General features: G+C 59.9%; 6 protein-coding genes across 6 annotated transcripts; 4 read left to right on the top strand and 2 right to left on the bottom strand.

Moving 5' to 3' along the window:
• Nucleotides 1-1,320: 1,320 nt before the first annotated feature.
• On the top strand, nucleotides 1,321-2,431 carry PAN0_002c1129 (uncharacterized protein; the record flags this gene model as incomplete). The annotated part of the gene is made up of 3 exons (XM_014803296.1): nucleotides 1,321-1,416; nucleotides 1,490-1,741; nucleotides 2,147-2,431. The coding sequence occupies 3 exons, from the start codon at nucleotides 1,321-1,323 to the stop codon at nucleotides 2,429-2,431; spliced, it is 633 nt and encodes a 210-aa protein (XP_014658782.1).
• Nucleotides 2,432-3,872: 1,441 nt separating this feature from the next.
• Nucleotides 3,873-6,953, top strand: PAN0_002c1130 (siderophore biosynthesis regulatory protein URBS1; the record flags this gene model as incomplete). Its single annotated transcript, XM_014803297.1, has 1 exon — nucleotides 3,873-6,953. One exon carries the CDS (start codon nucleotides 3,873-3,875, stop codon nucleotides 6,951-6,953), a length of 3,081 nt encoding a protein of 1,026 aa, XP_014658783.1.
• Nucleotides 6,954-7,141: 188 nt separating this feature from the next.
• On the bottom strand, nucleotides 7,142-10,768 carry PAN0_002d1131 (pyruvate carboxylase; the record flags this gene model as incomplete). Its single annotated transcript, XM_014803298.1, has 1 exon — nucleotides 7,142-10,768. The coding sequence occupies one exon, from the start codon at nucleotides 10,766-10,768 to the stop codon at nucleotides 7,142-7,144; it is 3,627 nt and encodes a 1,208-aa protein (XP_014658784.1).
• Nucleotides 10,769-13,728: 2,960 nt separating this feature from the next.
• On the bottom strand, nucleotides 13,729-15,794 carry PAN0_002d1132 (uncharacterized protein; the record flags this gene model as incomplete). The annotated part of the gene is made up of 2 exons (XM_014803299.1): nucleotides 13,729-13,746; nucleotides 13,854-15,794. 2 exons carry the CDS (start codon nucleotides 15,792-15,794, stop codon nucleotides 13,729-13,731), a joined length of 1,959 nt encoding a protein of 652 aa, XP_014658785.1.
• A 3,233-nt stretch (nucleotides 15,795-19,027) lies between these two features.
• Nucleotides 19,028-20,353, top strand: PAN0_002c1133 (ribosomal protein S13; the record flags this gene model as incomplete). Its single annotated transcript, XM_014803300.1, has 3 exons — nucleotides 19,028-19,077; nucleotides 19,847-19,969; nucleotides 20,062-20,353. 3 exons carry the CDS (start codon nucleotides 19,028-19,030, stop codon nucleotides 20,351-20,353), a joined length of 465 nt encoding a protein of 154 aa, XP_014658786.1.
• Nucleotides 20,354-21,906: 1,553 nt separating this feature from the next.
• On the top strand, nucleotides 21,907-22,836 carry PAN0_002c1134 (mitochondrial carrier; the record flags this gene model as incomplete). The annotated part of the gene is made up of 1 exon (XM_014803301.1): nucleotides 21,907-22,836. One exon carries the CDS (start codon nucleotides 21,907-21,909, stop codon nucleotides 22,834-22,836), a length of 930 nt encoding a protein of 309 aa, XP_014658787.1.
• Nucleotides 22,837-22,893: the final 57 nt, after the last annotated feature.

A 22,893-nucleotide genomic window follows, 5' to 3' on the forward strand; every position in this document is an offset into this window, starting at 1 on the left:
GCTCCCTAGACACCAATCATGTATATAAGCAAAAGCGTTCCGGCACTCACCCAACAAAATATCATTGAATCACTATCTTACTCACCGTACAAACAGTGCGAGTCCCCGCTCACAAACGCTCACGCAAGACTCCCACTCCCCGCACCCTCAATGTGACATGCGCCGCCTTGTACGACAACGCATGCACAAATCTTTTGTTTCGACAACGACTCGAGCTCACGCTTCCAACCTCTGCCGCCCCAGGCATGAGTGGCTGTTCCAGACCACTGAGACGCTGGAATAACAACTGCATCTCACTGATCAGGGCCACCTAGATCTCACCGACGTTACACAGGATCGCAATCTGTGTGCCGCAGTGACCGCGCCTAACAACGCGTGCACTGATCTTGTGAGTCACACTCAAGTGTCGATACACTGACACTGTTGCACACAAAGCTTCACAGATTTCCTCAGCTCAATATCTGGTACAAAACTGCTAGCATGGGAAGCACAGCTTCCGCCTTTGCAAGTGACACGAGAAAAACAAGGCAAGCGGAGCGCCAGAGCAGCACATGGCGTCAAAGCAAGCTGAGCTTCCAACAACTCAAAGCGTTGCAGGGAGCAGGGCTCCAAGCCCTAGTAGAACTATAGCATTGAAGGAAGAAAGCTGGGATTTGTAGCCCTGCCTCAGCATATCATTTAAAGGAAGCTGAGCTTCTCCGCAATAATTCAGAATGTCAGAGCAGAGCAAGAGGGGGTTTCACCGGAAAAATAGGATCTTTATTCCCCGAAATTGAGTTGAGTCCCCCCCGCCTGTGAACCGAAGTAATTTACTGCCATTTCTTGGTCCTTTTTGGTACCAAAATTATTGTGACTTTTTGCATTTTTCCAATTTATTAATTACTCAAGCCCACAATCGCGATCTGTCTACAGAAGAACTCAGTCAAAAACGCGCCTCCTGAGCCGCATTTGGAGGAATCCAAATTTTGGCAGGGAAAATATATTCGAGCTCCAGTCTCGCCTTGCCAACCCCCGCAGCTGGGGACGCTGAAGATGAGTGGTTGAAAGACCAAGGTAGAACCTCTGGATTAACCGATGCTTTAACTGCACACCATGCGAGTCTTTACGATGTGCAAGAAAATCATCAAGTTGAAAGCAACGGTCTAACATCTGTTCTTATTTTACGGCCGTGGCTCATCTCGGATCCTCACCCCCATCTGGATGTATGCAGCCCCAATTTGGAGGCGCAGCTGGCCTTCCACAGCTGTGGCGCTTGCTTTGTGGCAGGCCGAAGTCAGTGCGCCAATCGTCCCTCCAGTCGCGTTGTCTTGCGAACGTGCCATGTTGCTCTCGAGCCTGTTGTACCCTCAGTCCTCGCAACTTGTCAACTGGGGCCTACCAAGTGCTGCCATCGAGGGTGCGAGCCCTCAAAAAAAGGTCTGTGTGCCTCGTTGGAGGGAACTCTGGCAAGATCGGGAGAGACAAACTGGGATCGGCATTGCCGATGCAGAATCCATCGGGTGCCGCCGAAAAGGCAACGCGGCTGGGCGGCTCGCCCGAGAAACCGCACGTCAAAAAGGCATCGGCTCCAGACCAGCGCTTCCGGCGGCAAAGCGTGCTCGCTTGGTTAAGCGATCTGCGCCCTCTCACCTACACGCACGCCCACACCCGCAGAACCAGGCCATCGCATCTAGCCTGGGCTGGCAAAACTGGCGCAGTCCGGCTTGCCATGCACCAGCGAGCACGAGGTCGCCATGCCGTGGTTCGTACATGAGTGCCAAAGGAACATGTTGGCCGAGGCATGACTCTTTGCGGACGGCAAGTGCCACCTCGATGGAAGCGTCGGAGATGTGCGATCCGGCCTCGAGGCCAAGACGAAAGCGCGGCGAAAGAAGCGGCAACTCGTTTGGCCTGAAATTAATCGGTGCGCTGTGATTGGCTGTCGGCTGATTGCCGTCCGAGATGAACAATTCGTAAAATCAAAATCAAGATGGCCAATGATGGGAGTACCTCAACTTGGCCCACATCTCAAGCGATCGCGGGCCGAGGACGTGCAAAGCTCAGCGATGGTTTGCCGAGAGTATAGAGCACACTTCGGAGAACGATGCAGTGCAGGGTCGAGAAGGCGCTAGCACGGATTTGGGCTTGAGTGCGGCTTGCAAACAAGGCGCCGCCTGACCGCAGCCTTCACGGAGACGAGGCTTCCGAAATCGGTCATCACTCGCCGGGCATCCAAGACTGCAGGCCGAGGGCGAACGGAGGAGGCGACGATGGCTCCAGCAAATTCTCCGACCCGGCTTCGAATGGAGGCAGGCATGTAGGCGAGTGGGAAACAGAGCGGCTATGTAATCTCGTCGAGGGCAAGCAGAAGGTGGGATTCGGAAAAAAAAGCATGTTCCGGCGCAGCGAGCCTTCGGGGCTGTGCTCGGGAGGTGCTGGTGGGAGTTTGTAGAGGGGCAGCGCGAGGGTCTGACATTTGCCGGCTTGATAGCCTGAGGCCGTTTGATCCGAAGTGCTTCGGGCGGGAGATGGGCAAATGGCGCGGAAATGATTGGTTGACGGCTGGCACGAGTTTTGCAGGGCTGATCGAAACGCATTGGCGTCACCAATCAGATACGCGAAATTTCAGGGCGATGTACGTGGAGTCAGGGTTCCCGAGGCGCACCCGGCACGATCGCTGTTCTCGCCTTGACCCGTGTCGGCTTGTACATCCAGGCAGGGAGGTCGGCATGCCGAACTGTGGCTCAAAGTTGCACCAAAGGATCGAGCAAGAAGCCACAGCCTGCGCTGCCAGAACCTGTCTTCAAGTCGGGCTTGGCCGAATATCGTAAATTTAGACTGCGCGAGGGAGAAGCTGCAGTCGTCGAGCTGTGTATGCATAGCCCACTAGCACCAGCTGCCGGCGTGTGCTCGAAGCAAGCCGGGATCCAGAGACGAGTGCGATGCAAAGGCTCGACAGGGAGAGGAGGACAGGGGGAGGCCGACTGTTTTTTGCCGCGGCTGGAACCAGATCGAGCCCTAGCCAAGCCGGCTCGCCCGACGTTCCGACGCCGTGCCAAAACGCGCTAGCGGGCAGCGCGGCACTAGGCGGCAGTGTCGAGATTGCGGAAAAATCGCCAGGCGAAAAAAGGGCTCGGGGCGATGGCCCACTCTTACCCACTTATCTCTGTCGCCGGCGCCGCCGCTGGGCTGCTGCGCTGTAATCTCATCAGTAGCCTCTTAGAGTCTGTAATCATCGCGCGGCTGTCGAACTGAGCCATAATCTTTTCCGCCTGCGTGGGCACTCTCTCTGTCCCTCTCTCGCGCGCCCTTGGCATCTCTCTCTCCCCACACGTGTGTGCCCATCAGAGTGACCAGCTGACCTCGTCAACGCCCAGAATTCCCCTCACTCTGCCTCGCTCCCCTCTCCCTCACGCGTTTTCTTCCAGGCCATCCCTATCTACATCGCCGCCCGTCCCTATCTCAGATCCACCATCACGATCCCCCCTCGTTCATCCCCTTATCTCCCACCCCCCTATCGAGTCCTTATCGCGCCTCCCCACGACCGACACGTCCTTTCTCCCCCGTGCTCATCCAACGCTGCTCGGCTGCCACAGCTGCGTCCGGCTCATCACTCTCGGCGCGCCTCATCACGTCTTACGGCAGCCGAACACTCGACATCCAAGCTAGCCCCGCATCGCTAGCATCGGCTCAGCCTGCCCGAACGCGCCTGCATTCCAGGGATCCGAGCTCGGCTTGCACATTGTGTCGATCTATTGGCCTTGATCGTTGTTTGCGGAGCTAGTACGCCCGAGCTGCACCGCCTTTTCTCAGCCGCAACTTCGATCCGTGCCGTGATTGCACCCGCCTCACTTTGACTGAGCTCCTGCGCGTGCCGAGCCGCCCTATCCGCCATGGCTCACCCGCTCGTCAAGATCGCTTCGCGACCCGCCTCTCCGACACCTTCCCATCATCAGCCTGCGGCATCTTCTTCTTCCTCCTCTTCTTCTTCCCATCCTCAGCGAATCGCAGCTCGTCCCATCGCACCGGCGGATCGCTCCCCAGATCGCTACTCGCACCACGCCCGAGCCGGCTCCCTTCACGACCAAGAAGGCCTGCCTCACATCCTTCCTCGAACTTCTCGACCACCATCCCCCTCGGCCCACCACGACGTCTCCCAGATCCCTACCCGCAGCACCGCTCGCAGCCTCTTCCGCGATCCTCGGTCCTTCCACCCAGCTGGAAGATCCCAGTCGCCCATCGCTGCTTTCCGCAATCGCTCGCAGAGCTCCGAGCGTTCCCACCTTGGGCCTTCCAGGTCGCAACCCAACAGTCCCCTCTTACATCCGTCGTCGTTCCGCCATCCCAACGAAGCCGGTGGACTTCATCTTCCTCCCATCTCGTCGCTCTCCAAAGAGCTCGTATCCGACCATCCAGACGCGCTGGCACACCGCCGCACGCCCAACACGTCGCCTCGCGCCGCAGCACGCTTGCACATGGGCAACACCTTCCGGGACTCGAGCCCCGCCCCTTCCTCCGGCAGTCCCGCCACCATGCGTCACGACCACCCCGCCTACCGCCACGAGTACCCTGGCGAGGATCGTCACAAGACGCACCGATATGCCGACGACCAGCCTCGCGCCATCGCTCCGGCACCGAGACCCAGCTACGACCACGAAAGTCGCGCCGCACACTACCGCGATGCACAGCCTGGCTCGTCCCGAAGCAACGAGCTGCCTTACCACGTGAACGGCAGCCGCCATGCTTACAGCGAAGATCCCAGGCCCCATGCGCACACACAACCGTCCCGCAACCCCAGCCCGCAGCACACGCCCCGGGACTCGCACGAGCACGAGGCTTCTGGCTCGCCTCCTTCGGCGCATCATGCAGGCTTGCGATGCTCCAACTGCGGAGTCACGTCCACTCCCTTGTGGAGGCGCGCGCCCGACGGCAGCACCATCTGCAACGCCTGCGGTCTCTACATGAAGTCGCACAGCACAAATCGCGCAGCTTCAAGTCGGGCATCTGCCACCGACGCCAGTCCGCCTGCGCAAGATCCAAAGGCCCTTCCACCTGCCTCGGGTTGCTCCAGGGACGACGATCCCAAGTCCGGCTCTTGCCCCGGAGACGGCCTCTGCAACGGCACGGGCGGCACAGCAAGCTGCAGCGGATGCCCCGCATACAACAACAACCTCTCACACGCCCTCAAGGTCAGCAAGCGCGAACCACGAGCTGCCGAAGAGCTCTCGCCCGCTCGCAGCAATGCTGAGAGAGCCCCGGCTGCGCCCGAAGAGAAGAAAGAGGACGACAAGAGCAACGGCGTGGGAGCTCTCCGCTGCACCAACTGCCAGACGACCACCACACCGCTGTGGAGACGCGACGAAGACGGCAACAACATTTGCAACGCCTGTGGTCTCTACCACAAGCTCCACGGCACGCATCGTCCCATCGGCATGAAGAAGACCGTCATCAAGCGTCGAAAACGTATCCCTGCCAACGCCACCGCCCAGGCAGCGAATCAGACCGACGCCGCGCCGGTCCAGGTCAATTCGAATGGCCAACCCATCATCGCACCAGCCGCTGGCCGTGCTGGCGAGTCCACTCCTGGCTCCGAGGCCAAGCGAGCTTCCAAGAAGTCGGCGCCTGCCTCCGAACAAGCGCTGCGCGAAGCTCGCGACCGCGAAGCCGCGATGCTCTTGATGGAGGTCGGCGCTGGCGCGCGTTCGCGTGAGGACCCTCGCCACCAGTCCAACGCAGGCCTGTCGAGCTCAGCTTCGATGCACAACGACCTCGCCTCTGCCAGAAGCGGTGGCGAGGCGGCCCACATGGCCCATCTCGACGGAGCTCGCGCGGCCAAGAGGCCGCGCAAGTCGCTCCCGTTAGCTTCGAGGGAAGCTTACGACGAACATGATGGCCCGAACGCGCCGTCTCCGTCGTATCCGGACGCGCAAGCACGACGCCGTTCGCCCGCCGAGCTCGCCTCGGCCGACAAGGCAGGTCGCGCCGACTTCGTCGGCGCATCCGAGCAGGCAGCACGCACTAGCGTATCCGATGCCGGTCGAACAGCCTCGGCCGCACCCCACCATCACCACCATCATCACCACCACCACGCCACTCACAGCGCTCATTCTGCGCACCATGGCCACCACCACCATCATCACCATCCCATTGCGGTCAACGGACACGTTGCCCACGTGCCCGCCGGATCCACCAAAATTAGTGATGTGGAGAGGCTGAGGGACGAGCTTCTCTTCGAGCGCAAACGCATCGACGAGGTCCTGCACCGTGCCGAGGCCATTCTGGCTGCCGCACGTCAGAGCAACCTTGGTGCTGATGCAGCTGCTCCGGGCCCGAGCGTGCTACACAACGGTCACGGCCACGCGCGAGAGTCGCCCCCGCGAGGCAGCTCGGCTCGGATCAGCCCCGTTGCTGACGGCAGACCGACGCGCGTCAACCTGCCTCTGAAGGATTCGCACGCATACGACAACGGCAGCTCTTCGAGCGAAAAGGATGAGCTTGAATCGCCTCCGCCCACCCACCAGCAGCCCGCAGGCCGTCCCTTGCTTGCCCCTTCGGACTCGCAGCCGGCATCGCGACGCAGCAGCTTCGAGCAGAGGATGGCTTCGCTGCCCGTCATGGCCGCCGTGCCCCTCAAGCGCAATTCGCCCCCGGCCTCGGCGCCGCCCGCGGCTAGGAAGGCCACGGCGTGGGGCATCGATGCGCGCTCGCCTCCCGTCGGGGCTGCCGCGAGGCAGGGCGACAAGCGCCCCCGCCCCGACGACATGGACGAAGATGATGACGTGTACAACTGGGAGAATCTGTACGGCAAGGCCAAGCTGGAAAAGGCCGGCGACTGGCGTGGCTTTGCCCGCCCGGTCGAGGATCGCAGCCAGGCGCAGTCGCGCTCGGCCGCCGCTTTCCGACGCGAAGGCGCTGCCAGCCGCCCTTCTGCGATCACCAACTCGGCTCAACCCGTCGGCGCTCCGCGAACGTAAACGGCCCTTCACCATCCCGCCTCATCACACCCATCTCTCAATCTTGATTTTTGACTCTGCGCAGCACAAAAGCACGGAAATCGGTCTGTGTTTACGAGGTCGCCACGACACTTTTACATCGGGAGCCAAATTTGAGTCTTTTTATCTTGGAGCTGAGCGGATCTTGTTCGGATTTAACTGGCGGAGATCTAGTGCTCGAGTTCGCAAAGCAGGTCGCCTTGCGAGACCGAGTCGTTGCCTTCGACGTAGACCTTCTTGACGTGACCGCCGACGGGCGCCGAGACGACGGTCTCCATCTTCATGGCGCTCATGATGAAGAGCGGGTCTCCGGCCTTGACCGCATGGCCCTCCTTGGCGCGGATCTCGACAACGACACCGGCAAGCGGCGAGCCGACGCTGCCAGGGTCCGAGGTGGCCTTGGGGCGCGTGACGGTCTCGACGGCGGCGCTGCGGTCCTCGATGGTGAGCGCACGCGGCTCGGCGTTGAGCTCAAAGAAGACCTCGCGCGTGCCGTTGTTGGTGTTGAGCGCACCGACGGCGAGCAGCTTGACGATGAGCAGCTTTCCGCGGTCGATGTAGGCGTGCAGCTCCTCGCCCGGGTGCGCCTTGCCGAGGAAGTAGCGAGTGGGCAGGTTGCTGAGGTCGCCATACTGGTCCAGGAACGACTGGAACTCCTCAAAGACCTTGGGGTACATGACGTAGCTGATGGCGTCCGTCGCGCTCATCGAGCGGCCGTACTTGGCGGTCAGGTCCTTGCGGACCTGGGCAAAGTCGATCGGCTCCATGGTCGCACCGGGACGGCCATCGACGCGCTTCTTGTCGCGGATGATCTTGCTGCGCAGCTCCTCGGGGAAGCCACCGGGGGGCGTGCCGAGGTAGCCCTGGAAGTACTCGATGACCGAGCTGGGGAAGTCGAGCTTGTCGGCGCGCTCCTCGACATCCTTGGCGCTGAGCTTGTTGGCCACCATGAACTGCGCAAAGTCGCCGACCACCTTGGACGAGGGAGTCACCTTGACAATGTCGCCGCAGAGCTTGTTGGCCTGGATGTAGGCGGTCTTGATCTCCTTCCACTGGGTGCCGAGACCGAGCTGCTGCGACTGGAACATGAGGTTGGTGTACTGGCCACCGGGCATCTCGTGGTCGAAGACGGACGAGTCGGACGCCTTGACGTTGGCCTCGAAGCACTGGTAGAGCTGACGAACCTGGCTCCAGTAGAGGTTGAGGTTCTGGATGTCCTCGTGGCGGATGCCGGCGCCGAGGCCGGTCTGCTCGAGCGCACTGACGAGTGCACCCATCGAGGGCTGCGAGGTGAGACCGCTCATGCTGTCGATGGCAACGTCCACCACATCGGCGCCGGCCTCGGCACAGGCGAGCATGCTCGAGAGAGCGATACCGGCGGTGTCGTGCGAGTGCACGTGGATGGGCAGGTCCGGATACCTCTCCCTGATGGCGCCGATGAGCATGCGGGCGGCGGTGGGCTTGAGCAGACCAGCCATGTCCTTGATACCGAGGACGTGGATGCCGGTCTTTACGAGCTCGTCGGTGAGGTTGAGGTAGTACTCGAGCGTGTACTTGGGGTGCTTGCTCGGGTTGGCCACGTCACCCGTGTAGCAGATGGTGCCCTCGGCCACACCGCCCGCCTTCTTGGCGGCGTCGATGCCGAGCTTGAGCGAGTCGAGCGAGTTGAGCGAGTCAAAGACACGGAAGATGTCCAGACCGCACTCGACTGCCTTCTTGCTGAACTCGTAGATGGCGTTGTCTGGGTAGGCGGTGTAGCCGACGGCGTTGGCACCGCGCACGAGCGCCTGGAGCGGGATGTTGGGCACGAGCTTGCGGATCTTGCGCAGACGCTCCCAAGGGTCCTCGTACAGGAAGCGCATGGCCACGTCGAACGTCGCACCACCCCAGCACTCGAGCGAGAAGGCGTTCTTGAGCACGTAGCTCGTCTCCTTGGCAATGTTGACCATGTCGATCGTTCGCAGACGAGTGGCGAAGAGACTCTGGTGCGCATCTCGCCAGGTCGTGTCCATGATGAGGGTACCCTTGTACGCACGCACAGCCTTGGCGAAGGCCTCGGGGCCCTCGTTGACAATAATGTTCCTCCAGCCCTCGGAGCATGGCTTGGTGGTGTCGAGCGTCTTGGTGGGGTCCTTGGGGTCCGTGAAGGTCGGGATCTGGATCTCGTCCTTGAGACCGGGCTCGCCCACCTGACCAGCGATGGAGCTTCCGTTGACGGCAACGTCACCGAGGTAGGCCAGCAGCTTCTGGGCACGGTTCTTGGTCTGGACGAGGTTGAAGAGCTCGGGGGTGTCGTCGATCATGGTGGTCCACGTGCTGGCCGTGGCAAAGGCCTCGTGGGTCAGCAGACGGAAGAGGAAGGGAATGTTGGTCTTGACACCGCGGATACGGAACTCGACGAGGGATCGGAGCATCTTCCTTCGTGCCACCTCGTAGGTGGCACCTCGGCAGCTGACCTTGACGAGGAGCGAATCGTAGTGCGGCGTGATCTGGGCACCTGCAAAGCCGGAGCCGGCGTCGAGACGCACACCGTTACCACCGGCCGATCTGTATACCTCGATCCTGCCCGTGTCGGGCTGGAAGTTGGCGGCCGGGTCTTCCGTGGTGATACGGCACTGGATGGCGGAGCCGCGCTTCTGGATGCTCTCCTGGCTCAGACCGAGGTCGGCCAGGGTGGCGCCAGCAGCGATCTGGATCTGGGCGCCGACAATGTCGATACCGGTGATCTCCTCGGTGATGGTGTGCTCGACCTGCAGACGAGGGTTGATCTCGATAAAGTAGTAGCGGTTCTGCTGGTCGACGAGGAACTCGGCAGTACCGGCGTTGCGGTAGTTGGCGGTCTTGGCGAGGCGCACGGCATCGCTGAGGATGGCCTGGCGCACGTCGTCGCGAAGGTTAGGAGCAGGAGCGACCTCGACGACCTTCTGGTGACGACGCTGGACGGAGCAGTCTCGCTCGAAGAGGTGGACGACGTTGCCTTCGCCATCGGCGAGCAGCTGTACCTCAATGTGACGGGGTCGGTCGAGGAAGCGCTCGATGAAGACGGTGGGGTCGCCGAAGGCGGACCTGGCCTCGGAAACAGCACGCTCGAACGACTCCTTGAAGTCCTCCATCTTTCGGACGACTCGCATGCCTCGTCCGCCTCCGCCCATGGCGGCCTTGATGATGACGGGGAAGCCGACCTCCTCGACGAAAGGCTTCGCCTCTTCGTAGCTGGCGATAGGACCAGGGGTACCGGGGACGATGGGCACGTTGGCCTTGCGGGCGAGGTCACGTGCCTTGGTCTTGTCACCCAGACCGTCGATGGTCTCGGGACGAGGGCCGATAAAGGCGATGCCGGCCTCCTCGACCTTCTTGGCAAAGTTGGGGTTCTCGGAGAGGAAACCGTAGCCTGGGTGGATCATGTCGACCTTGTGCTCGAGGGCGACGCGGATGATGTCGTCGATGGCGAGGTAAGCCGAGACGGGGTTGAGGCCAGCGCCGACCTGGTAGGCCTCGTCGGCCTTGTAGCGGTGGGCGCTCATCCTGTCCTCGTAACTGTAGAGGGCGACGGTGGTCATGGCGAGCTCGTGGGCGGTACGGAAGATTCGGATGGCAATCTCGCCGCGGTTGGCGACCATGAGCTTCTTGAGGGGGCCGGTAGCCTCGCCAGACATGCTGTTGCGGATGCGCTGGATGGTGGGGAAGAGGTGGCCGGTCCTCTCACCTGGAGTGCCAGGCTGGCTCTCAAAGGTGTCGACAAAGGTGCTCTTGGGAGCGCCCTTGGGGGCCTGCGACGTCTCGGGCTCGACGGGCATCTTGACGGAGGGAGCAGAAAAGAGTGAAGCGGAAGTGGGGTTCGGTCGGGAAGCTGACCCGATCAGCTAGATTCAGAGCCTACGTGCAGTAGACCTGTGGGGGATATGCGTGCTCGAAGGAAAAGATACGATATCGAGAGTCGCGGAAGGAAGCCCAACACCCTGTATTCGTCCGTGGATGAACGATGGAAACGGATGCAGGGGTATCGAGAGCGATGGAGGGAAAGCGTGACGGAGGAAGAAGGAAAGGGGCGCGATGGTGATGGAGTTGAAGGGGAGCGAGAATCGCGAGCAGAGTGGGCGAGACGATGGGCATGCACGCTGTCGACCGGGGGGTTGAGGGGTTGAAAGGCGGCCAGATGCGCTGAGGCCAACGGCCAGATCGGTCGACGCAGCTTCGTCGGTGCCTCTCCGTCGCTCCAACGGGCGCAGCGGAGCCAAGCCGACGAGGCTCAGAAAGTTGACTTGCTGCTGAAAAGAAAAGGTGGGGCCATCCGGCCCAACGGCACTTTCCCGCCCAGACCACACTCTAGAATGAACTCAACCAACTTCACGGAGACGTGGGTCGGTGCACCGATCGGCAACTGCAAAGGGACAGGCTGGCTGGATGCGAGCAAGCCAGGCGTCGATAAGGAAAAGCAGGCGGGCGAGCGGGCGAGAGTGGAGGCGCGGTTGGGTGAACCGGCAGACCTGGCCGGGCGGACGCCTGAGCCGCTGCTGCACCTCTCACGATGCACCTCGCTCGACTCGACGCACGGACGATTCTTGGACATCCAAAAACGAAAATGCGGTAAATCCGCATCCTGCTACGACCGCACCTCGGCGAGTCGGAAGCCTAGGGGAATGAATGCACCTCTTCATGCCAAAACAGCTGCATTTCAACCGCGCCTGCCAACCACCGATCTGAAAGGTGCCAGAATCTCCAGGTGTTGGGGAAGACCGCCTAGCTTTGCCCTTCTGACGCCGCATGTTCCCAGGTTGACTCGACGTCGCGCTCTTCATGCGACTGCCCGCGTGGACAAGGCCAGCCCACCCAGTTTTGGCATTGTCCCTTTTTTTTCTCTTTCGTCGCTCGTCCGTACCCGCTCGCTGATCTTCCGATCTGGATTCTGTCGCGTATCCTGCTCCCGTTATCAACTGCCCTCCCTCCGTATCAGTAGACACTTGCTCTGAGTGCGTCATCGCGTAGCAGTGTGATGATGCTGATATCGTGAGTGGTACTCTAGCGTCATATCCTGATACAGTGCTCAGCTATTGCAATCAACCACCGCAAGCGCTTTGCTCAGCCCGGTTTTGGTCGAAAGATGACGCCAATGAAAAAGAAGAGTCATCGCCGGCATAGATCCGATATCTGACCTTCTCGAACGGCTCAGCATCCCATCACCGGAGCGGGGATCTCGTTGCTTTGCCCAGACCAGAGTGAAGCCCACAGCGAGCGTTTATCGATCAGACCTCGCAGCCCATGCCCGGCCAATGCACGTCGTGCGTACAAACACAGCTTCTTCGTTGCGAGCTTTATTTCCCGCAATCGTGATTGGCTCGCCCAAGGCCATATCACATCCCATATGCAGGGTTCGCTCAAGAGCATCTCTGGCTGCTGCAAATTGTACCGGTCCGAACACGTCATCCATCTCAACCATGCTCGGCGAAACATCGGCAGTCTCGTCTGTGACGAACGCCGAGCCAAGCAAATCGGCCACATTCATCGCCACATCGGTGCCAATTCGGCCAGCTCGGGCGAATGTCTCCGTGGCCTCCGCAATGCGTAGCAGGGCGGATCTGCCGATTCAATTATCGCAGTCAACCTTTCCAGATGGTTCGGTGCGTGCCGAAAGAATGGTCTTGTGAGGTTCGACCTTTCGGCCTAAGCAACGCGGATGAGTCCACGTACAGCTTAGGAGCGGCGTTCGGATCCCCTCCGCTTTTTTGGCTTTTCAGTGGTCTCGGACGCATGCATGTGCTCTCTGTGTGGCTTCCTCGAAGCTGTCTGGACTCTAAAGGGGCTGCCAGAACCTCAAAGCCTGAGACGGAGGAGCAGGGACCTGCACCTGGGGGCAGAAAGCAATCTAACAAAACTCCTCCGCCAGGACATGGCGTCTGATGTTCGCAACGCTGCTCGCCGTCCCACGGCAGACCGCTCAAGTTGGTGCATACGGTTCCAAAGAGACGAGCGAGACGGCAGAGTTGCAGGTACTCATCGCGTCTTGCGGTGTGGCAAGTGCGCTCGGAGCATGCTGCGGCAAGGGGGACGGCTGGACCCTGGGCGGCACTACTTGTCAGGTCTACATCTTGCTGGCCCCACGAGCGTCTTCCCCACATTCGGGAACGATGGCACCCAGTTTTGGTGGCTTCGGCTTTAGTGGTCTCCTGAGGACGATGCAGGCGCACGATCATTGCGAAAGCGCAGTGTTCCAACACTAGGAGGCAAGGTGCAGGAGCGGAAACGCTTGCGATGCAGACGCACCCGATTTCTTCCGGTCATGCACCCCGCATCGGCCTATGCAAGCCCGCTTAGCGCCTGCCCGGTGCGTCTCAACATCATCGTTGCGCCCCTTTCACAGCCACTTCTCCAACACACTTGGCGACCTCTCACAGCGAGCGGACCCTTCTCAACTTGCCGGTTGGGTGCTCTTCGCTTCTCTTGCTCGCCTGCTCGAACGCACGTGATTGTCGAGTAACCCTCGTCGATCCTTTCTCTGCGCTGCGGCCCCGTCTCGTTCCGACGGCCGTTCGTTACACGACACCTGTGCAACATTTGCCGGGTCTCTCCGCATCCATAGCCTCGTAGATCCGCCCTGACAGCCGCATCGGCGGTGACCGGATGGATCGATCGGGCAAACATGCATTCGATGGCCTCATAGTCGATGCGATCGTGTCAGTCCTAAGCGGTGGTGACCATGCATGAACTAGACTATCTAGATACAAATGACCATAGGCAACGAGGTTCGACTTTGATCACTTTAGTTGCGACCGACGAACTGCAAGATGAGAGAACAAAACGAGGGTCACGGAGGCGAAAAAAAGTCAGCTTGTTGAACATGATGCTCTCTTGATCGATCCAAAGCTGCGACGAAACCACACTTACCTGATACACGATTCGGCGAACGAGGCCCGAGAGATGCTCTGGGTTCTGCGCGTACGTTCCCATGACGAGCGACATGCCTGCCGAGGTGAGCAAGACCTCGCCACCGGGCACGAACGGCACGTACGACTTCTTCCTCAGCACCGACCACGCGCTCTCCATACCCTTGGGCAGCACGTAGGCCGCAAGCTCGGCGCGGCGTCGCGAGTCGTCGACAAAGAGCGAGAGACAGGTCATGAAGCCGGTGACCCACTTGATCCACGAGCTGATCAGCATGCGAGAAAACCACTGCGGCACGATGCGTCGCAGCCTCTCGCTCGCCTGGATGTAGTTGTACAGCGAGTGCTGCGCGCAGAACAGCGTCTGGAAGATGATCACGAAGACACCCAAGAACGACGAGGAGCGCAAGGAGCCCCGGAGCGAACGGATCGTCGCATCGACCGGGTTCTTGAGGAACTTGCCCGGTCGAAGGAAGATGGCCGGCACAAAGTGAAGCGTGAGGTAGACGGGTAAGATCCAGCGGGTGACCTCGATGAATCGGTCGATGGGACCGCGCCAGTGGCTCGTCTCCCAGGGGTGTACGAGGGCACAGTCGACCACGCCGCCGCAGTCTCCCTTTCGCGTTCGATCCATCCACTCGACGATCTTGCGCACATTCTTGCCCTTGATGCCGCGGCGATTCATGGCGTTGGGCGCCACGTCCGGGTAGCGCAGAGGGCTGAGCGACAGGGGCTCTGGCACCTTGCCATCCGGGAACCACTTGAGTGCAAAGTCGGCATCGGCCTTGCGGTCGAACTTGATGGATCGGTAGATCTCCGGGACTCTCGGGCTGACCTGCGAAGCTCTCGTGATCCAGTTCTTGTACGACTTGGGCAGCGATTCGGGCGCCTCGAGCCAGGCCCACATGATCTGTCCGCACGCAATACCGAAGGTGATCACGGCACCGTAAGGGATGTTGATCAGGCCGCGTTCGTGCGAGACGTTGTACGATCCCTCCAAGCCGCGCACAAAGAGCTGCTGCGCCAGGGCAATGCGGTTGTCCGGAGTTTCGACGAGCACGGCCAAGGCCGAGACGGCGCCCGCCACGTACGCGTGCCACACCTTGGAACGAGGGTCGCGCATGAAAGCGTGGCGCTTCTGCTTTGCTTTCTCCTTGGCCTTTTCCTCGGGCGACTTGCCCTCCAAAGCGGACCTGCCGGAGCGCGGCGTCGCGGTGCCGCTGCCCGCGCCCGCGTCGTCCAGCGTGGCATTGTCGCCAGCCTTTTCGATTGAAAGTGTCGCCGCACCAGACGCCGACGCGGCGCGAGAGCGCGCTTTCTTGACGGGCATCGGCGTCATCAAGCGGAGGCCGTTGTGGACCGCCTTGTAAAGCGAGGCCCAGATGGCGAACAGTGCCGCGAAGCGGAAATTGCGAGGACCCAACAACGCGATGCCGAAGGCATTGCGATTGAATTTCTTGGTGCGGAGCGACTTGATCAGCTCCAAGACCAGCATGAGCGTGGCACGCAAGGCAAACGCAAGGTTGCCTGCGCGCAGACCGCCGCGAACGACGTGGACCGCCAGCCTCTCCCAGTCGCTGGGGATGCGCGCTTCTTCGTCTTGCGGCCGCCAAACCTTGTTCCCGACCGACTTGCGGATCTGGCTTCGCGGCATATGCGCGAGATCCTGGAGCCCGGTGACACTGAGGTTGCGTCGCAGCTGTGCAGCGGTCTCGGAGATGTTGGGCGTCGTCGGCCCGGAGGTGGCCTGCCAACGGGCGAACTCGTCGGCGGAGTCGTCGCTGGAATCATCGTCCGCATCGCGGTTGACCTTCGTCATCATGGGCAGGCGTAGGCCGGGAGATTTACGGGATGCAGGCGCGCTGCCTCCTTGAGCGCCCGCTTTCTCCGGTGCAGCGTCGTTGCTGCGACGATCGCCGGACGGGTTTGGAGCGACTGGCGGCATGGCGAGCGACGTGGTTAGGAAACAGCGCGTCTGGTGTCTTCTAGTCTCTTAGTCGACACCGGTATTCGATGGTTGCTGTTGCGCTCAGAGCGAGCGTGACTGCGGCGCGCCTTGGGTATCTGGTTTTACGCCTGGTGCAACAGTCTCCGAGCTGTATCAGCGATGCGCTTGCTACCGAGATGACCTTGCCGGGGGCGTCGGCTGAACCTTGACGGCGTGAAGCGAGATCTAGGAGCCGCGAGCACGGAAACGAGGGCGGCGGTGGGTGGTGGTTGATGGACACGATCCTCGAGGGTCGCATCAAAAGGAGGTGGTTGCTTCGATGATGCAAGGTGCTGGCCGACATGTGCTGGGGATGCGGGGCCAAAAGAGCGTCCTTTGCGTGGATCGGCAGGCCCGTGTGGCAGCCGACGACATCGTAGCCGGACGGGCCGCAAGAACCAGGGCCGGCTGCCCCTCGCATTCCGCCCCTTCAGCATCGCAGCTGTCTCAGAACGCCCTCCACCCTGAGCTTTGCGACGTACCTTTTTTCCCCCGCCTCGGGTCGACCCGACTGTTTCGCCAAAAAAAGTCACCACCACGCGTCATGGCCAGCGGACGACGATTCGCTCTCAGCCCCGGGCGAGCTGTTGTGTGCGGCTCACCTGCACGTCCCCAAAATTTCGCTTCTTTCAACCTCGCCCCTCTCGCTGGTCTGCGTCGTTCAATGCTTCAATGCTCCTCCTCCTGCCTTGCCACGGCGCCAACATACACAGGCGGGGACACAAAAGGGCACGCATACAGCAAGCGAAGTCCGGCGTGGGCACTCAAAGCGAGGCGTGAAAGGGAGATCGACGCTCCGAACTCCATACTGTAGACACAACGATAGCGCGAAAAGGCACGTTGATATACAGTAGTTGCGCTCGCAGCGTCAGTGATGCAGAGACTTCAGCACGCAAATTGGCTCTGTGATCAGAAGAAGTGCTCCGGTCTGGGTGGAAAGAGGCTCCTACAGCAAGCAATCAAAGCTCGTTCGAAGAAGACGCGAGCTCACGAGGCCTGCACCTTCCCCACAAAAAGGCAGCGCGGGGCCGCAAGAGTTTCATGTGAAATGGCCGACTCTCAATCTTGGCCCGCGTCGAGGGTCCAAGGAAGCAATGGATTGATGCACGGTCGATCATCGGTCAGCATTACGTAAGCTGGCGTGGTCAAAAGAAAGGAGGATCGAATCCCCCGAAGAGAACTCGATCCAGGTCCATATATTTGGGCAAGCCTCCCCCCAGAGGAGAGAGGCGGGAGGGCGTCGGCGGTAGGTCAAATCGGGTGGCCGTGCAAGCCCACCGACCCCCTCTCTCCAGCCCCCATGCTTGAGCGGGAGTGGAAATGCCAAGGTCTGGACGAGGCGATAGAAGAATGGAGCAAGAGCACAACAGAGCGACAGTCAGTCAACTGCTTTCGAAGAGCAAATGGTGATCGCCCAGGTGCCAGTCGCGATAGCTCCAAGCACGAGAGGCCGACTGCAACAGACGACACCATCCTCCAGATTCCACCGGCATGTTTGCAACAAGCAGCAGGTTGGCATGAACCGAGAGAAATGGCTCGCGTGTACAAGTCCTCTGTGCTGAGATGCTTTCGTGAAGGCAGAACGGCTGCTTGGGGGGGAGGGGAGAGGTCACTTACAAGTATGAGGGTCACTCGGAAGGCCGCGCTTGCCAGCTGGAATATATACTCGACGCGTCACTGCACTGAGCAGCCGGGTCTGTGCGGCAGGCTTGCACAGCGCGACCTTGAGCTGTATGGAGCCCAGTCAATTTTGGCAGTCTCGGCTTCGTCTCGAACTTGAATTTCGAGTTTGGATGGCCGTGACCGTGTTTCGCAGCGTCTTTTCCATCCAGACCGATCGTGGTCTGACCACAACAACCCACGCACTGGCCCCACAAGAGCCCCTCGACAGCATCGTCACCATTCTCTCGAATCATGGCAGGCACAACAGCTGCCTCTGGCAGTAGATTGACTTCACGTGCTTCACAGACTTGCAGATCGTAAGAACAGATGATCAAGACTGACGATGACATTGAAAAGTACGCCGACAGAAACATCGACAGAATGGAAAGGTCTCTGCCTCCCCCTAGCCATCCGCGAGCACAGATCAGCGCAGCGAGACTGTAAGACGCTTTGAGCCTCGGAAGTTCGCGACGCTTTCGATTCGGCGCACGAATGGCGGAAGAGGCAAGAGGATGGGTGCCAAAAATTGCCAGGCTATCAAAGAGACAGCAAGGACGTGCAATATAGGTAATTTGCAATCAGCAATAAGCTTCTCCTCGGTAAAGACCTCACTGGATGAAGCGCTTGCCCCACTGTGTGTGCGATGACCGAGGCGATGCAGGTGCCGAGACGTTACGAGAACGATAAAGTGGGTCGCGGGATGGCGTGCAGGATCGAGGGACGTTAAGAGAGAATTCTGGTCAGCGGTTGGTTCGAGCAGAGACGCGTGCATGCTCGTCATCGCAACGATGGCAGATCACCATTTGCACTGAATCGACAGAGGCGATGGAGCGTGCTTTCGAACGCAGATGACTGCATCGTTGGGGTCGGGGTGGCACTTACGAATATGGTTAAGGGGAACGTGTTGGATGCGCCGACGCCGCCCACGTTATATCTCGCTCCGGCCTCCTGGGCGCGACTGAGCCTTCTGCGCAAGCCACGACGTGGAGGCGGCCCGTGCCGCAAGAATTCCATCCAGAGGTGATCAAGGGCACCAAGCGGCGTTGAATTTTCTTTCGATGTTAGTTTCGATGTGTTAGACCCTCTTTCCCTCAGGATCGCTTGAGAAAAGATCTGTCGGAGCCGACAAAATTGGTGAATTTTTAAAACTTCCCACGCTCCGGATGGTCTGTCCGCTTCCAGCCCAGAATTTTGCCTGCGCCAATGGCCAGGCTGGTCGCCAGCACGTGAGGCAGGTGGCCAGCCGCCGTGCTAGTCAGCGGGAGAAGGAGACCGGCCAGCAGGCCCTGCTGGCGACACGGCAGGCGCGATACTTGGAGCCAAGGAGACCAGCAAGCCAGTGGACAGACAGGCGTGGAAGCACCTGCAAACGACAGAGCCTGCCAGTCAGTCAGTTGGCGATTCAGAACTTGAGGGCCAGCCAGGTGTGGGTCGCGGCGAGGAATCTTGGCTGGAGCTAGAGAGCCAGTTGATCGTGCTTTACCTTCACGCCTCTCGTCACCATCAAGACTCCATCAACCTCGCCCATCATGTCTCTCGTTCCCCCCGACCCCTCGCAGAACTTCGCCTTCATCTTGCGGTGAGCATCCAGCACCCAACGCATGGTTTCGATTCGCGCAGTACCTACGATCAGCCAGCCAGCCAATACAGCCAACGCAACCGCCACAACCAGCATGACATGCAGTATATCCTCGACCAGCTGCTCTCGTCCCAGTGACCTTCTCCAAAGCATCAGCATGTGACAGCTCCAGCCATGAATCCGGCGACATCCAGATGTCACAATGGAGAAAAGTCCGGCAACACGGAAACTGGACGCAGACTTGACTGGAAGCCAGGCAGGCGAGCATTTCGCTGGAGGGGCGATGCTGCAACATGCTTGGTTGATCGGCAGCCCCCCTAGTCTATATGCGACTCATTAGGGCCACCGTTCGTGATAGATGGATAACCAGCCAGGGCGAAGAGGACCGTCTCTTCGACTCGTACTTGCCAGCACGGACGGTCCCGCAGCACAGGCAACCAGACAGTAACCACTTCGACATCAGCCCGTCCTCCAACAATGCCGCACGTCAGTCGCAAGGGAGAATGCATCAGCGACTGGGATCAGCGCCGCCAATGTGATGTGCCTGTCCAATCATTGCATCCAGATTCTCGCGCACCGACAATGACACTCAGAAGTCCCATCCGGCAATCAGGCACCTCTGCTACCTGTCAGCACTGTCCCATCGACCAAGACTCGGCTTGGCTCGCTGCGACTGATCATAGAACTGCCACGCGATCGATCCCACACCAACATCTCTTCCGAGCATTTTACTGATTTGCATTCCATTTTGGTTCCTACCACCTTTTAGTCTGCTCAACACCAACGTTGACGGCAAGATCAAGGTCCAGTACGCCCTGACCCAGGTCAAGGGTGTTGGCCGCCGTTACGCCAACATTGTTTGCAAGAAGGCCGACATCGACCTTGGCAAGCGGTAAGTAGCAAGAAAGGCATGCAAATGCCAGCGCCATTGCGAGAACGGTTCTCACTGACACGTCTCGACATCCCGTTTACCACGAACGACAGTGCTGGTGAGCTCAACTCCGATGAGCTCGAGCGCATCGTGACCATCCTGCAGAACCCCGCCGAGTTCAAGATCCCCGCCTGGTTCCTGAACAGGCAGCGCGACATTGTTGACGGCAAGAGCAGCCAGCTCCTGTCGAACAACATCGACTCGAAGCTGCGTGACGACCTGGAGCGATTGAAGAAGATCAAGGCCCACCGTGGTATCCGCCACTACCTCGGCCTGCGTGTCCGTGGTCAGCACACCAAGACCACTGGTCGTCGTGGCCGCACCGTTGCCAACAAGAAGAAGTAAACGGAGTCCCGATCGACAAGATGCATCTTGCGCTTTCTGGTTTCTTTGTTCCTTCTCCTCAACGCAGCATTCTTCCACAACCAACCACGTCCTTGTCTCGCTCATCCATCATCATGGTGTTGTAACATTTCAGTCTCTCGTCGCCTGGCCCCCAAGCAGCGCGGGGGCTGCTCGGCGGGTTCTCAGCTGGCTTGCGGCGTGCCAAAGAGGTCACCGGGCATTGCCTTGCCCTGCAGACATGGCCGATTGTGACCGGCCGCACAAGTCGAGCCCATCCACTCCCCCCTACCAAAAATTCATATGATTGGCCTTGTGCCAGGATAACGCTAAATGCATCTTCTCGTGTGCGCATGTCGAGGTGAAGCTAAGACTGTGGGATTCTTTCGCGCTCCCGTGATTGGGCTGCCAGTGACACACGGGGAGCGAAGGCCTTCAAATGATCCGCCCGCGGGATGTTCTCAGTCGCGGAAACGCACACATGGTTGATCGAAGGTGAGATTCGAGGAACGCGGCGTTGCGGCGTATGGAAGCGGCATTCGAGCGTCAAAAGGCACTCGGCGCGTAAGGCCGCCTCGAGATCTGGACCTTGTGGCCCAAGTTAGTCATGCGGAATCTGCCGTCGTTCTTCTCGGCGCGCCCGATGATGACGCCTTGCGATTGAAGAAGACCCTTTCAAGACGCGGCAGAAGGCGCACAAGCAAAGGGCAGGGAAGGCAGTCTTGCCTTTTCCAGGTTACGCAAGCTGGCACTTTTTTCTGAGACTGCCCTCGGCGAGTCCAAAAAAAAAAGAAGCAGAAATGATCCGATTAAAATCTCGGTTTCTTGGCCTTGAGCTTGCCCGGTTCTTCGCAGCTGCTGAATCCTGTGATTGGTCCTCTTCTGAAAATTGGCGCGGATGGTCCACCGTGCTGACGGAGCTCTTCGGCAGCGCTATCTTTCGAGCTCATTTCGCGACTCGGGCCAAAGCTTCCTCCGCAGTCACCGGATCTGCGCAAGCCCATCCACCTCCACCGTCGGTTGCACCTCGCTCTCCATTCACCCACCTTCTTTCCCTTGGCGAGACTCGGCTTCCTTGCGAAGAGCGTGCTGTTCAAGACCATCGCAGCCTCAGTACATTTGCGGATCTCCCAGATCGAGTTGGAAACCCGGCTCTGCATCAAGTGTCACAAACCTTGCCTTCGATCACTCTTGACCTGGCTTTGACGACAAGATCGTAAAGTAGGCAGTCCATTTCTCGGCCAAGCAAGCGCAGGCATCGAAGTCCAAGCTTGCCGCACCAGTAATCGTCAACTACGTCGTTCCTCCTTTCGAGCAGCTCACAGAGTTCGCACAGCAGCGGCTCTTTTCATAAAACGCACGGTCGAGTCGACAACTCGCGATTGCCGCCTCATAGCAGCTGCAGCCTTCCATCCGCAGCATCACAGGGTGTCCAGTCGATCGAGACTCTGTCCAGCCACCGTCCTGCTAGCTACTGCGACGTCAGCACTACGCCGGCGCCAATCACACACGTTCATCACGCAACAGCATCAGCTTCGGCACAGTTTTCAGGCACCATGAGCGATCGAGCCGTTCCAGCGATGGAAGAGGAAGTCGACTACGAGGGTCTCGGCAGCAATGTGCCTCTGCACATCAACATGATTGCGGGCTCGCTCGCAGGTATCAGCGAGCACGCCGTCATGTTCCCCGTCGACGTCATCCGCACCCGCATGCAGGTGCTTTCCGCCACACCTGCTGCCACGTACACCGGCGTTGTGCAGGCCTTCAACCGCATCAGCACGTTGGAAGGAGCACGCACGCTCTGGCGAGGAGTGGCGAGTGTCATCATGGGCGCGGGACCGGCACACGCCGTCTACTTTGGCACGTACGAGACCGTCAAGGAGGCTACGGGCGGCAACCGCGAAGGACACCAGTTTGCGAGTACAGCGTTTGCAGGCGCATCGGCCACCATCGCCTCGGATGCGTTCATGAACCCCTTCGACGTGATCAAGCAGCGCATGCAGATGCACGGCTCGCAGCACCGCACCGTCATGCAGTGCGCCTCCACGGTGTACAAGCAGGAGGGCCTGCGCGCATTCTACGTCTCGTACCCCACCACGCTCACCATGACCGTGCCTTTCACAGCAGTCCAGTTCTCCGTCTACGAATGGGCAAAGAAGGTGCTCAACCCGTCCGAGGGCTACTCGCCGCTCACGCACGTTTCGGCCGGTGCCTTCTCGGGTGCCGTTGCTGCGGCGGTGACCAACCCATTGGATGTGGCCAAGACGCTGCTGCAGACGCGAGGCAGCAGCACCGATGCGCAGATCCGCAACGCCTCGGGCATGTTTGAGGCGTTCAAGATCATCAACGCCCGCGAGGGCCTCAAGGGTTTCGCGCGTGGCCTCTCACCGCGCGTGCTCACGTTCATGCCGTCCAACGCACTCTGCTGGCTCTCCTACGAGGGGTTCCGATTCTTCCTCAACGAGCAGAGCAAGGCTTCCGTCTAAGCCGGCCTTCTGGCATTGTTGCATTGTTGCCTTCACAAAACTTCATAGACTGCTCGC

Source organism: Moesziomyces antarcticus (assembly GCF_000747765.1).
Source record: "Moesziomyces antarcticus DNA, scaffold: scaffold_v10002, strain JCM 10317, whole genome shotgun sequence".
Classification (NCBI taxonomy): domain Eukaryota; kingdom Fungi; phylum Basidiomycota; class Ustilaginomycetes; order Ustilaginales; family Ustilaginaceae; genus Moesziomyces; species Moesziomyces antarcticus.